General features: G+C 50.5%; 1 protein-coding gene across 1 annotated transcript in view; it reads right to left on the minus strand.

The window, feature by feature from the left end:
- LOC107191658 (protein bric-a-brac 2-like) overlaps positions 1–14,588 on the minus strand; it is a 167,522-nt gene that overhangs the window by 68,628 nt on the left and 84,306 nt on the right. Inside the window, exon 2 of the mRNA XM_015580755.1 lies at positions 1,931–2,041. Within this exon, the coding sequence (XP_015436241.1) occupies positions 1,931–2,041 (111 nt within the window). The remainder of the gene's footprint in view (positions 1–1,930; positions 2,042–14,588) is intronic.

Raw genomic sequence — 14,588 nt, forward strand, 5'->3', positions numbered from 1 at the left:
ATATATATATTTTATGTTTTATATTTGTTTCGCCGGATATGCGTCCGACTCCATACACGCACACGTGTGTGATAAATATGTATGGATACGTATGTTCCCGACGTCGCGATCCCGTGTATGCGTTTGTGCATATGCGAGAGGTCGTTGCGACAGAGTTCGTTCAACGACGTCGCGTCTCCTCGGAGATGAATGGCGCGAATAGTATATGCCGCCGCTCCCACTATCCCCCCGTACTGGCCGAGTGTCGCCAAGAATCACGCTCATGCTCGACGCGAGTCCTACCGGTAACGGAAGAAAAATTACACGATACGAAGAGTAAGAAACGTAGTAACATTTGGTTCGTGGAAAAAATAGGTTTATTAGCTACTTTGCGTAAACCAGTGTTTCGTAATATGGGGTGTACACCCTGCTGAGGGATAATTTGAAAATTGAAGAAATTGAAGAAAGTTAAATTTTTGTGGAACTTGGTTTACTACTATGCTGGGGGGGGGGGGTATTGTGATCTTTGAGGCTTTGGGGTGGGGCATGATCCAAAAAGGGTTAGACAACACTGATGTAAATGAACGTTTAATATATCTCGTCTGAAGTCCGTTCCACGTAAGAATAACCTCGTTTCGCACATGGGACGGAATCTAAGAGCGTTCATTGGTAGAAGATCGGCAGAGATACCGAGCTACAAGCAATCGCACGCGTCCGAATCGGTCGGTAGTAGTGGGGGCTGCGCAGATCGGTCGAAAACTCGTCCAAGCTTGAGATTATTCTTACATGGAACGGAGTTTAGATAGAAACGTTTCGTCTGTACCCAACGTAGTTGATCCCAGATCGCTGAGAGAAGACACGATCGAACAGCTATTAGCCTGTCTAAAGAACGTAACCGAATCTTTGGACGAATAAAAACGCGTTCAGGGTTTTGGCTAGGCGAAACACGTCATCGATAATTCGGTAGTTCCATCATACTCTCCAGGTGGGTAAACATCCAAAGCTCTTAAACGAGGACGTCGAGGAAAGGAGGTTGATATCGCGGATCGTAATAAGCGAGTTTAAAGTTAATGTCGCGACCTTTGACCGATGTCGCGACAAATATAATATATTTTAGGATTATCCGCGGCGGATCCGCGCGCGTCGATCGTGAATAGTTGAAGAGCGCGGATTCAGAAACGAACGGCGTTTAAAAATGAAACGACGAGGCGAAATTTCTCTCCTGTGACTTTTAATATTGAGTGGCCGAGAACTCGTCCCGTCAGCACCGTTATTAATTGTTTCCCCGTTTGATACGCCGGTCGTCGCGACGTCTGAACGGACGAAAAAAAAAAGAAAAAAAAAGAAAAAAGAAAGATTGATCCGCCTAATCGCGCGAAACCAGGCGCGACGGATCTCTCGAGACAGAAGATGGCTCCGAGTGGTCGAAGAGAGCAGGTACTCACCTGGAACAAAAAGCAAAAAAATCGTACGGTTAGCCGGTTCGTCGAGAAGATGAAAGAGCGGGGGCGGAACAAGGTTCGTGTCGGGTTAGGTACGTTTGTTCCGGAAAGTTGTCCCGCTGAAGCGCTACGGTAACTTCGATATCGTCACCGGCAGGAAATATAGACCGGGAAGGGGACATCGCTTTATAACGCTCGCCGAAAGGGATTTAGTAGTTTTAATTTCGCGCCGCTGTGCTGCCCGACCGACCTCTCCACGGCCCCCCTACCGCCGTGAAAAAACGACCGTCCGAACAAAGACGCTTTCTCGTTATTCACCGTTATTATTATGTAAGCGTAAGTGGCGGTGCGTTTAATGGGCTCGCGCGGAGACCGAGCGCAAAAGAATCGAGCTCGTTCGTGGTTTTGCTTTCAATCCAGTCAACGGTTAGATTAAACCGCCATGCTTCGGTCGTTCCTTGTTTTTACACCGACGACCAATCGTCGATGTAATCGTTCGTGAATTTTACCTCGCAGATATCGAGCGCGAAACCACCGAGACGCACACCGTCACCGAGTCCTTTTTCCCGCGTCTTTGCACGTTCGGAACCCGCGACGAAACGTTCGCAACGACGAACCAACTGTAACCAATTTCGACGAGAATGAGAGACGAACAGTCTCTCGAATCGATGTATCGAAAACCCTAACTATATCTCGTCCTTCGGGCGAAACGAGCTCTCTTCAAGTGAACGCGCGGGAAAAACTGGAAAGTCGCTGGGCGACCGGTTCTCGTAGCTCGGTCGGGGAAACTTTAAAGATACCGGATGAATGTAGCAATCACGGAGACACGGCGGCCTCGAGGGCGGGAGAGGGAGCACCGGGGCGCACCCGGGAGAGACGAGGGTTGAGGGATCGAGGGCGAGGGCGAGAGCGAGGCCGGAGGAGCCAGGAAAAGGAGGGACAGGGGGTGGTTCGGGGCGACGGAGAGAGCGGTAGGGCACAAACATACGGGGAGGCGCGCGCGAAGGGTGCAGTCGCATACTAGAAGGGAGAGGCCCGTCATAGGGCATGGCGTTCTGGCATAACTCAGAATTGCCTCGTTGCAAGGGTAGAATTGACAGCATAGCACTAACATTGTATGCACCCGCGTTATGTATTTATGTAAATGCATACCCCCTCATCCCACGCAGGCACGCGAGTGGAGCACTCGCGCGTACACCGTTTCCCTTACCACCCTCCCTCTCCCACCCCCGCTCGACCGGGCCTCGGTACACTCCTGTCTCTCCACCTCCCCTCTCCCTACCTCTCTCTCTCGTTTGCAACCGGCCGATGCAAGCTCTTCCACAAACTATACCGGCCATGGACAGAGATATATTATACGCGCGTACATAGCAATACGTACGATTACGCGACGCGTACGTACCTATTCGGTTCTCTCCGGTACGTGCAAGTACACCTACGATACATACACATGACTGGAGATGGACGACGAGATCGGACGGGCACACGCCGGTGTTTGCGTGGAATCCGCGTGAACGTGCACGTAGACGCGCGTAAGGCGAGTGTAATTGTACCAGCGCGTAGGAGACCGACGATCTAGGGAACCGACCGAAAGGAGGGGGGACAGGCGCGACAAGAGGAAAGACGAGAACAGAAACGCAGGGCACGATCGAAACACCGCGGGAGCGAGCGAGAATGTGAAAGAGGGAGAGAGACGAAGGATGCATTCGCATAAGCGGTAGCCGGAGCCAAAGGATGGAGCAACGAGCCACCGACGCCACCGACGCCGCCGTCGTGCCACGGTACACGGCATATACCATACACCGATCACATTAATCAGAGGTTATTGCGCGCATTCCTAATCATCCGGGCCTCTAACTATTCCCAGACTCTGATTGGCGCATTACTCGGCATTTCCGGTATGATTCTGCATTCCAATTGGCCAAGCGAGCCGCACCGCATCTACGAATTTCAATTTGCCCGCTCCCGTTGACCGAGAGAACCGCTCCTCTTCCTTCCATCTACGCCGCGGGTCTATCGCCCTTCCAGTTTCGTGTACCTATTCCCTTCTCGAGAGCCGGCGATCGTAGGAACCTCGAGATCGAGACGCGCGTGGGAAATATCTACCGTCGAGTGTACCCGGTGAATCTTCGACGGATGACCGCGAAACGCCTCGATACGTTCGTCCTCGCGCCCTACTCATACTTCTTCGATTTTCCATACAGTAAAGACTCTCTCCAGTAAACTTTTACGGTGCACTGTGCCAATCGTTTCAACACCTTGTAAATCTAGGGAGGGGGTAATAAAACACAGTTCCCTCCACCCAAGTGGTGGGGATGAGGTAGAAACTCTCAAGGAGCCTTTACTGCATTCGGATCGCGTTTTAGAAACAACGTCAGTTACCAACGAGAAGATCGAGTGACCGATACGACTACAGAGAACTGAGAACAGAATCGCGCGATCTTCGAAAAAGGCGTCCGCGGGTCGAGGTTGGGAGAGGGTGCGAGAAGGAGGATCGTAAAAGTAATTTCGATTTCTGCAATTTCGGCGCGACTTCGATTCTGCCTGCGATAATCACCGAGTAATTAACAATCCCAGTTTCAATTCGGCCGCCGCGGAAAATAGCAAATTCGTAATATCCTACGATATTGCGGCCCTCGTACGGCCTCCACCTCGTGGCCTCCCCCCTGGCTCTCCATCCCTTCTCCGTCGATGGAAACTCGGTGAGCGAGCGAGTATCCGAGTTACCACCACCTAACCCCCCTTCTTCTCCCTCCCTATCCACGGATACCACGCTATCGCCGTATATAGAGCCGTTGTATCTCGCGCACGAGCGCGATCATCGAGCCGTCCTTGTCCCGTGCAACACGGGACAGGAGGAACGAAACGGTCTGTGTACCATCGTTCTATCTTCGTCCCGCTTCGAGTTAGCTTCCTCTTCGCCGCGTTCCGCTCTGCCGTCCCCCCTTTACCGGCCAGGACAGCCGTAGCCGCCGCCGATGCCGCGCGATTCTGCACATTTTCGAATTTCCTATTTGTAAATAAGCAATCAGGGGACGCGAACCGTTCGACCAGGGACGCCAGAGGTGAGACAATTAATCATTTCAATTAACGGACAATTCGATCTCCAATCGCCGACCGAGAAGAATATTGGAAAGCCAGGGGAAGGGGTACGACCGAACCGGAAGCTCGTGTACTCCCTATCCGGCGCGAGGCGCTTCTTCCTCTCCCAGCATCCACCCCCAATTTTCCTCTTTTCCCATTTTCGACACCACCCTTCGTCGTCCCCTGTTTATCCCCCTTTCCCTATCCGTTTCTCCCTCTGTAACGTGTATATACTCCCAATCGTTCGTTCACTCGTCGTTTAAATCCGTAATTCCGTAATGCGTCGCCGGTACGCAACGTTCGTTGAATTCCATTATCGCCGGGCCTCGCGAAAGAAGAGGCTCGACGACTCGCCGCGCAGCCGTTAAAACGATTTCTCGTGGCATCCCCCCCCCCCCCCCTATCTTCCTGAACTCCCAAGATACAGCCGCAATTATTCGGTTTCATAGGCCGATACGGCTAATACGTAACATTAACTGAAACGCGATGCAATTTCTAGAAAGCGAGTCCGATGTTACTGCAACCGAGCTGGGGTTTCCACAGACACGACGACATTGTAGAAAGAAAATCCTCGGGTACACGGGCTAATCACTGCTATAAAATCTAGACTGTTGCGCACCCCCCCTCCTCCTGTTGAATTATGCTATATTGCTGCTCTACCGGGACTGTATTTCCTTTGCGAGGCTCGTAATAAAAGCTACACACGGTAGTTTTACGAAACGTTACATATTATTTACGGTTCTCCACTTCGACATTTTCTACAGTTTAATAACTCCCAAGTCCAATTGCTACCGCTACGTATAGTAGGCTCGTGATCCGACCGTTTGGCTGGGATCAAAGATTCTTCGAGGAATCTGCTACGATCGACCAGTTCGAATCGCAAAAGTTCGATAGCAGCTAACAAACACGGCTTTAACGAGGTTAGCGCCCGCGAATTACGGGACTGATCGAGAAAAATCTCGATCGAGGTGCGTCGCTGCAAGACCCGAAGATCCGTGAGGAGGACTTTGCCGGGTAGAAAACCGACCGTGAACGATGAGCAGAGATCGATGCTGAAAAGAAAAGATAGGAGAATCGAGCGAGTCGAACGGATGAAAAATTATAAAGACCGACGAAGAAACGAGATAATATAATATTGACGGGCAGGGCGGAGGGGTCGGTGGTTAAACAGGAGAGGAAGAAAAAGAAGCAATAACGAGGGGAACGTAGGAGAGGTGAGGATGGACGCCGACCGGTTAAACGATAAAATGGTTAGCACCCACAATGAGCGGCGCATCGAAGAAGCGGATACGAAAAAAAGAAATCAACGACTAGAGAGAGAGAGAGAGAGAGAGAGAGAGAGAGAGAGAGAAAAAACAGACACCGCGGATAATTGTAGTGGAATTTGCCGAGACAAGATCGAAATGTCAGCGGACGCTTCGCGATTAAGAGTAATTTTCTCGTTTCCAATTGTGCGAATCCAATTTGTCGTCCGGATAACGCGCGTTTTACTTTCAACGATCATCACTGAAACATAATAAATTCAAAGTTCTAGCAAATTCGCTAGAATGCAAGAAATTTACCTCCAGCCCGTGGACTCCATTAAAGATTGTTCACAGGAGACAATCCAGAAGAACCAAAGTGTCGTCGGTCGTATTCTTATTACTGCGTGTAGTAGAAAATTTTCCTTTCAACGACGAACCTGGAGTACTCGACGATACCATTCAACTCGTACCTAAATATTTGATTGGAAAACAATATTCCCAAGATCGTCAACAGTTTTCTTTTGTTCGAACGATACGGGTTCATACTTACACATGACCCGCATCGAGAAGCAAACAATTATTTGGGGGTGTACGTTATTTCCAAGAACATTTCTTCAAGGCGACTAACGTTCACCGATTGACCTTTCACGCTCTTGGTTGGAAACGGGTGAGGAAGAACTATGAGTCGGTAAGTTCTGTGCTGTGTAAACCGAACCAGCTGTTCACCACCCACATTCCGTTACGATCTCTCCAACGTTTCAACGTATAATCGAGGAAAACAGAGGATAACACAGACTACAACAGGCCATCTGTGGTCGAAAAAACGATTTCCAAAGCTGGATTGCCAGACGATCGCAGTGTCTATCGCGAAGAAATTCACGGTAGCCATACTGAAGCCGCCATTTTGGGTGAACCACGACAAAGGTTAAGGTATCGAGGGGCAAACCACGCGTAAGAAGGGGTCGCGTTCGACGTCGCCAGAGCCAACGGAGCAGAGACGAAGGGTGGTAAATAGGAAATAAGTGACTGCCGGAGGGAGCGAGAACGGATTCCGCGGCAATTTCTCGTCTCCGCTCGTCATTGGCGAGAAATTGTCAACTCCCTGCCGCCTCGTCCAGACACGTTCGTTTCCCTTTGCTCGTCTGATCGGTCCACCCCCTGCCATACCGTATCCACCATGGTTTATCCACGGGTTGGAGACCTTGAACGAACGTTGCTTCCCGAACCACGACGATATTCCTTTATCGCGGGTCATATTACGTAACAGAATTGACAGACGTACGTGAACTAGATTCCTTTCTCTCTATCCGCGGCTTTTCCTCCAGACGGTTCTTTTTCAGATAAAGCAGGCAACAATACACGGAAAAACTAGCGAACAGAGAGGGAGAAAACCAGAGGTATGAAAAAAACGGGTACTCCTTTAACCCCTCGGGGATAAACGTTTATTTTTCACGGTACCCCCTAACGAATTATGTAAAAATGGAATTTTCAATGTCGCTCCATGAGTTCGTAATGCCTGCCCACCGAGACGCTCGCGAGAGCGTTGTTCGGTCGATTGGTTCGCCGCTGAATTACGACTCCATGTTTTCCCATTTTTCCTCGCGCAGCCAGTCGCGGTGTGACCAATGTGCAGTCGGGAGAATTCGGAATGTGTTCATCGATTTCGCGTCAAAGACGAGAAAACTGTCTCCCGCGGTGGTTCTCGGGTTATAATTCTTACGAATGGACCGATAATCTAAAAAAAAAAAAAATTCGTTTTTCGTTTAATATTCACGGGAGAAGAGCGAGGCGATCGAATCGAAACGAATGCGTTCGAGCGCGCGAAATATATTTATTTTGGGAGAGGATGTTGCCTCCTGGGTACAGGCGCAGAGGGGGGACGAGATTGAAAGCGTAATAGGTCGGCCATCTTGATTTTCCAACCCCCCGCGTCAATTAGTCGCGGCAGAGGGGTGCGAAGAAGAGCGATGGCGTCGTCGTGGCGAGGTGGCTCCGCTCAGAGAGGAGGGCGAACACCACCGTCGGGGTCCTCGACTAGACGGAAAAGCGCGGGATCGCTGGTGAACAGCGAACGAATGCGTTACCGCCGTTTCCTCGGCTATATCCCCAGAAGCTGGGAATTAAAGTTCGGTTTCCGCGTCGCCCGGAAATAACGCGACCTTTCGTCGAGGAATCGGGAAATGAAACTCGTATCCTTTCAGGATTCATGCCTGACGCGTTTCGCCTTCGAAACACTTTTATCATCCCCCTCCCTGACGACCCTTTTGCGGCGGGGCTTCGTCGTTTCCACCGTTCATCTCGGCGCCTCTTCTCTTAGAGGAAGACAACGCAACCGAGTTTCCGTAGCCGTCGCGGAGAACGGGCCGATGTCCGCTGATAATTATTAACCAGCGGATGGTAATTAGTCGTGAAAGTACAGAGTATCGGAGCAGCCGCGTTTTACCGCTCCGGACCTTGAGATACTCGGTGTAAATTCAACGGCGCGTGGACGCGTGCTAAGAGCTGTTGCCATGCTGGCCACCGTATGGTAAAAGCATGTCCGCGATATCCCACTTGTATTAACCGAATCGGTGGATACCGATGGAATTGATGTCCCGATTGCTTGGACCAATAATTGGAAATCATCGAATGGATTATAGTTACGTCGCAAATATTTACGAACAGAGGTAACTGATAGAATTACAAGTACCGATCGGTTTGGTACCATTTTAACTTTTAACAGATTTAGGAGGAAGCAGATGCAGTTACCATTGTCGTTTAACGAGGACCGCGGAAACTTACGTGTCGCTCGGGCAAATAAACGAGAAATCGGCAGAGGGGTGTAAATGAAAGCGTTCCCCGACGTGTGTCGTTAGGGTTGCCGTGTCTCGTCGCGACACGAGAGCCGTGGCGCGAATCCGTCACCGAGGAGACTTTGCATACGGCGCCGAGGCGCGATAACAGGCTCGTCTCGAACCGATCCGCCCGTGCAAGAAGGGTGCCCCCTAGCCTAGCGAACGGTGCTCCCGTGTCGCGTCGACGAATACGAAAATGCAATTAAGTAGAAAATATGCGAGGTCATTGCATATTTGCGGGTAACGGTGCTCGTTAGCATCACAAAGAATAGCGGGGCCGGATCGTCGCATTGAAATGGATGAGAAGTCTTTGGAAAATTTATCTCTTCCGCGACCTACCCCATAGGCCTACGTTACGGCCGGAGCAGCGCATTAATGCGACGCCATGCGCTACACGTTTGCGTCCGTTCCGTTACGATTTCCAACTTCCTCCGCCTGGTGTGCCTGCCTGCCTACCCGACAACGGCAACCTAGGAACTTTTCCCGTTTTCAACTTTCCTACCACCCTCCGCATCGATCATTTTCTCTTCGGTGTTAACGCGAACAGCCCGTTACGCGAACCTGCCGCGGGATAAATTTAGAATCGGACAACAGAATATCGAATCGATCCCTGTGTAAATATTAAAGATAGTTCCCACTTCGAACAACGTTGTCGTGGCTATCATGACAGAATTACCGTAAGATGTACAGAATACATACACTGGTTAGGACGTTTCTAGGACTTGGTGCATTAATCATCCGTGGGTTGTTCGTGTCGGACGACGTATCGTTCGCAAAAGTCATACTTGTTATACGGGAGAAGCAACGGACGAAAACGAGTCGAAGATTGAGAAAGGCAGGAAACGTTTGGGCGGTACCCGTCGAGTTGCATCGTTCGATTCGTTCTCGAGAAATTCGAGATAACACGAGTATCGCGTGATCCCCGTTTGTATGTCGTTACACTCCAGGTAATCGTTACGATAAACTTGCCCAGGTACGCCTACTCCGCTACGAGTCATTCGTCGTCGCTGGAAAAAAATCACTGCTCCAACGGGGGAAACGAAGAGGTTGCGATCTTACCGAGGAATCGAACTTCTTAAACGCTTCGATAATCCCGACACGATCGACATTCATTGGGCGATAATACTTTTTTTTTTTCGAACGGCCGCGGCGCGAATCACGGTGTTCGCTTAACAAGTAAAACGCGCGATAATAACCGTTGCCGTTTTACTGTTCCCGGGGCAGTGGCAAAAAAGCGAGACGGCCCGATAATTATTATTGCTCCGTCTGTCCGAACGGACTAACGAGGGCTCCAACGACCGCGGGCAATAAACGTCCGAGGATAGGCACGAGAGAATGGAAGCGAGAACGATAATTAGGAATGTTAATTCGTCTAATAATTAACGAGATTAATAGGATGCTCTTATCTGATCCAAGGGAAACACGTAAAAGGAACCGCGAAGGTCGGCTCCGTGGGAAATAGAAATCCTTCCCCCTCTCCGCTCTCGACGATCATCGCGTTCCCGTTCCGCGAGCTACTAAATTATCGATGCATCGCGACCGCCCAATACCACGACGCATGGTATCCTCTTCGTGCAAACGCAATCTTACGTCAGCTACGAACCGTTTAATCGTCGGTTTTTTTAAGGAAACGACGTTTTATCGCGTTTAAAAATCTAAGAAAACTCGAAGAATTCCACTTAAGGGAGGAGGTGATCGCCATAGGAGATTATGTACGTTTGTTGTTGTCCTTAGCCTCAAATGAATCATACTTCGCAGAAGGGGAACGGACGCGTTTTCGTATTCACGGTTTTACATCGAGAGGAAAAAGAGAAAGAAAAACACCAGAACGCGTAAGGTGAAAAAGGAGATTCCCGCGTCTTATCGTCCCAGCGGTCGCCGCCGAGTATTCGAACCCAAGAGAAGGAGGGGGTGCTCGTGTCCTCGTCGGTGTCTTAATTCCGGCTGGTCGATGGCACGCGGCCTACGGGAACAGAGATTCCATGCAAATACGATTCCGCTTCCCTCGACTCGGTTTACCGAGGGGGAAAAGTTGCTCTTTTTTCTCCCCCCTGTGTTCGTGCCCGAGCGATCGTTCGAGAAAAAGAAAGAACCGCCGCGGAATGGCGAAGGGAAGGGGGAGGAGAAGACAGAGGGTGGGTGGTTAGCCTGGCCGGTCCGGGCCACGGGATACAGAAACGAGTGGGAGTACAAGGTGCCGCTGCGTGAACGGGACGAGAGAAAGGTGGTCGAGGAACGGAAGAAAGAAGGGAAGGTCGGAGCAAGACAGAAGCAAAGTGACAGAGCAGAGACAGAGAGTAAAAACCGAGTGTCTTATTTATGAATATGTATGCTGGAAGGCTCGAGCCAGCTCGAGAAGCTGACTACGGGGCCAGCAGCACGACGATCGTCGCGCGCGGTCGGGCATACCGAAGCCCCTTTGGCGAGCGACTTCCCCAATCTAGAATCAAAGTGACATTAGCTGGATGTACGTACGTACGTACGATACGCCGAGCGGCTTACGTACCTTTTGGAATTAATGTCCGAGCGTCACGATATACGACCGCGTGTACGCTCTTTTTCACGCCCGACCAACGTCAAGACGCTCGTGACCGCTCGTAACGCCGCGAGCGTGCTACACCACCTTCCTTTTCCCCCTTCTGTCCAAGATTCCCCGACCTAGCCATCGAAACGCCAGCGATCCACAGCCGTGTGCACGTTTATCTACACAAAAGAACGATCGCTAACCCTGTGCTTTCGGAAGCCGATGAGACACCCCGATACATCGTTCGGTTTTCCATTTAAACGCGATCCTTCGGGACGCCGAACCACGGCATACTTCGCTGGTCCCCGTCGCCGTCGCGGGGCGTTATATTAATATTTTAATATAAATGCAAATCGCATTAGATCGCGCTCACCGATAGGGAGAATTAAGCTCGTGGTGTTCGCGGAGACGGTCGCGGGCGAGGCGGCTGAGGGCTGCGCGGAAACGGGGGGTGGGTACACGGTTAAGAGCGGCGGGAGAGGGTTACGAGTCGAAGAAGAGGAGCCTCGAGGAGAAACGAGGACGAGCAACCTGTTCGAGGAAGGAAGGGAGAGGGAGCTTCCTTCTCTCGTAAGTAGCCTCGTACGACGCGCGATTTACCGCTTGCACTCGCTACCCGACGCCTCGCAACCCCTTCCACACCGATATCAAGGAACGACCATAAGGTACGTACCTTACGAACCCGCCTCGCCAACTTCCCTGGGTGCAGCCCCCCCTTGTTTCACCGACAGTCTTGCGCGGCCCGAAACTTGCGCGGCGAAACCGGATTAAGGGGGTATATTCCACTGTGGCGGGTCAAAAAATCGAATTTCTTGTTCTTGTATTTTCTTATAGCTTGGGATTACTGGAAATTTGTCGCTGAAGGGTTATGGCGACATTTAGAAAATTGTCGAATCTTTAGAGGAATAATGGTTACCACGATATCTCAAATTCTACTTGATCAAGATATTATGATATAAAATATTTTTCTGTTTTAATTTCACCGTTCGAAAAACACGAAAGTCACTTACAAATTTTTAATATTTCAACCCTGATCTAGTACCTGCGATAGTCATACCCAAATAATTTAAGAATCTCTTAATTTTTTACTTCAGAATGATGGCTGCAGCATCTCCCATTTTTTCAAGCAAACAAAATCATTATTATAGTTTAAGGTATAACAAATACACAAGAGAAATGTTTAGGTATTCGGTTCACGAGAAACGTCATCGAGGAGAGTGGGGGTTCCGTCCCAACCGAAAAACTGTCGAGTTTCCCGGCCTCGAGTCTCATTTGTCCGCGACCTTTACGCGAATAGATACGTTCCTCGTCCGTGTATACGCAGCCTAACTCGAATTTCTCACGGAATCTAAAGACTACGTTCGGAACGTACCAACCAACTGCAATTAACTTTTCACCCCCTGCCCACGGTACCGCTCAACATACAAGCGAAATTATCGAATGTCTAAGCAGTCCACGAACGAAACGCGATTCAGGATAAACCGATCGAGGCGAGCCCTAGCTCGGCGACACCGCACCACCAAGCAAGCTCGACGGTTTCGCGGGAGTCTGCTGTTTTATATCGCGCGTAAAACTCGAAGGAAATTCATCGAAGCGTCGAGTCGTTGAAACGGGAACGACCCCCGGGTGTGTTTCGTCGACGAACACGACGGAGCGCAACCACGGCATACCCCAGATCCTCACAATGAATCTTTATTCCATTCCGGCGAACGTTAATTTCCACGCCCCGACGGTGTTTCCTCGACGGTATAATTACAGGCGATAATATAAAAGGAGCGTGAAAAGCCGCGGCGAATTCGAGCCGACGGGATAAAGAAAAAAAGAAAGAAAAACGCGTCGCTCTCCCGGCGAATCTTGCGGAAACGTAGACGATTAAAATACAAAAAACGCTGAAAGCACCGGTGAAGAGGATCAGTGTGGGGGGTAAACGCGCGCGCGCGCGCGCACGTTCACGTCCCAAGTTACTCGTGCGAGTTATTAATTCCGGCTTGCGTGTCGATTCGGTGCATCCCCGTGCTCGTGGTACTCGTCTACTTTCGCAGAGTAGACACAACGAGAGTCTATCGCTGCGTCGACGTCGCCGTCATCCTTCACCACCCGTCGGTCGCCGTCGTCGACGACGTCGTCGTGGTCGTCGTCGTAGCCCTGGCGCCGTCGACGTCCTCTCTCTCCCTCTCTCCGCCGTTGTGGATGTCGATTCCGGTGTTGTGTTCGCGGTTGCAGTTGCGGATGCAACTGTATTCTACGCGAAACCTACCAGCGCGCTTTCCCATTTACACGACTCAGCGATGCGCGATGCCATTCACGGGTGAAAATATGAAAACCCCATTATGCGGCAACCCGAGCTGTTGCTTTTTGTAGCCCCCCTCCGTCACCCCGCACACCCGTACGTCTCTTTCGCTCATCTCCTTCGTACGTATCCCCAGACCCCCTGGTCCCTTCCCATCGAAGCGAGCACGCGACACTCGGTGATACCTCCTATGGATTTATCGTGTATTTTGCGTGTTACGCGTAAGTCGTCGTTGCGGGTTCTCCCACTGCTCGCGAGAACACGGCTGCTCCGTTCTTCTCGCGCGACCATAAAGGAACACGGGTTTCATCCCCGGTGATCGGAAGTTTTTGGTCAGTCGCTGATATGGTTGGGAGCTCATTAGTTGCCGACGAAGCGAAGTCGCTGGTCGCGAAGAGAGGGAACGGGACACGCGAAATCGAGTCAGACAGAGTGATAATAGAGTTTAGGATAGTCACGGGGGTGTCTTTAAAGATAGTGTGCACCGCGATTAACAAGAATAAAATTTATTCAAACAAGAACGAGACAATAACAAACAGTGACGGAACTATAACAAAACCACATTTTTCCCGGGACTTCACGTGGTAATGATGTAGTGTTTATGTAGCGTCTTGCATTGTTAACAATTGGCCAGCGAGCAACCCCCCTTCCACCTGTGCCATTCAGTTTGTAGAGTTTCGGCAACTTATCAGCTTCTAATTATACCGTTTCGTGAATACACCTAATAGAAAGCGTTTCCTCTTATCGCATTAGTGGTACTTTGTCTGAAGACGTCATCGAAAAGTTGTTTCAACGCGGTGAAACGATCACCGAACGAAGGTGAATCGCGAGTAACGGCGGAGAACGAAGAATACGATTAAACGCGTGCGATGGATGGAGCAGGATGATGTTTTCGAATAATTTCCCGTGTAGGATCGCTTCGTCAGGAAGGCTGGTCGTTCCACGTTAAACTGCCGATCGCCGTTCACGACGGTGCTTTATCATAAATTATAATTAACCGCATAAATATGCATTCGACCGTGGCATAATTCGACCAATAACAGTAAATTACTCACGAGGCGAAGCGACTCGTCGCTGGGATGCCGTGGTAGCGCGATCCCACCCACTCTCCCCCCGGTTGTAGAGGGTTACCCTCCGTTCCGCCACCCTCTTTCCAGCAACGGCAAGGGCCAACGGCAACGCCGGGAATGC

This window comes from Dufourea novaeangliae, unplaced genomic scaffold, assembly GCF_001272555.1.
Source record: "Dufourea novaeangliae isolate 0120121106 unplaced genomic scaffold, ASM127255v1 scaffold7, whole genome shotgun sequence".
NCBI classification, from domain to species: Eukaryota; Metazoa; Arthropoda; class Insecta; order Hymenoptera; family Halictidae; genus Dufourea; species Dufourea novaeangliae.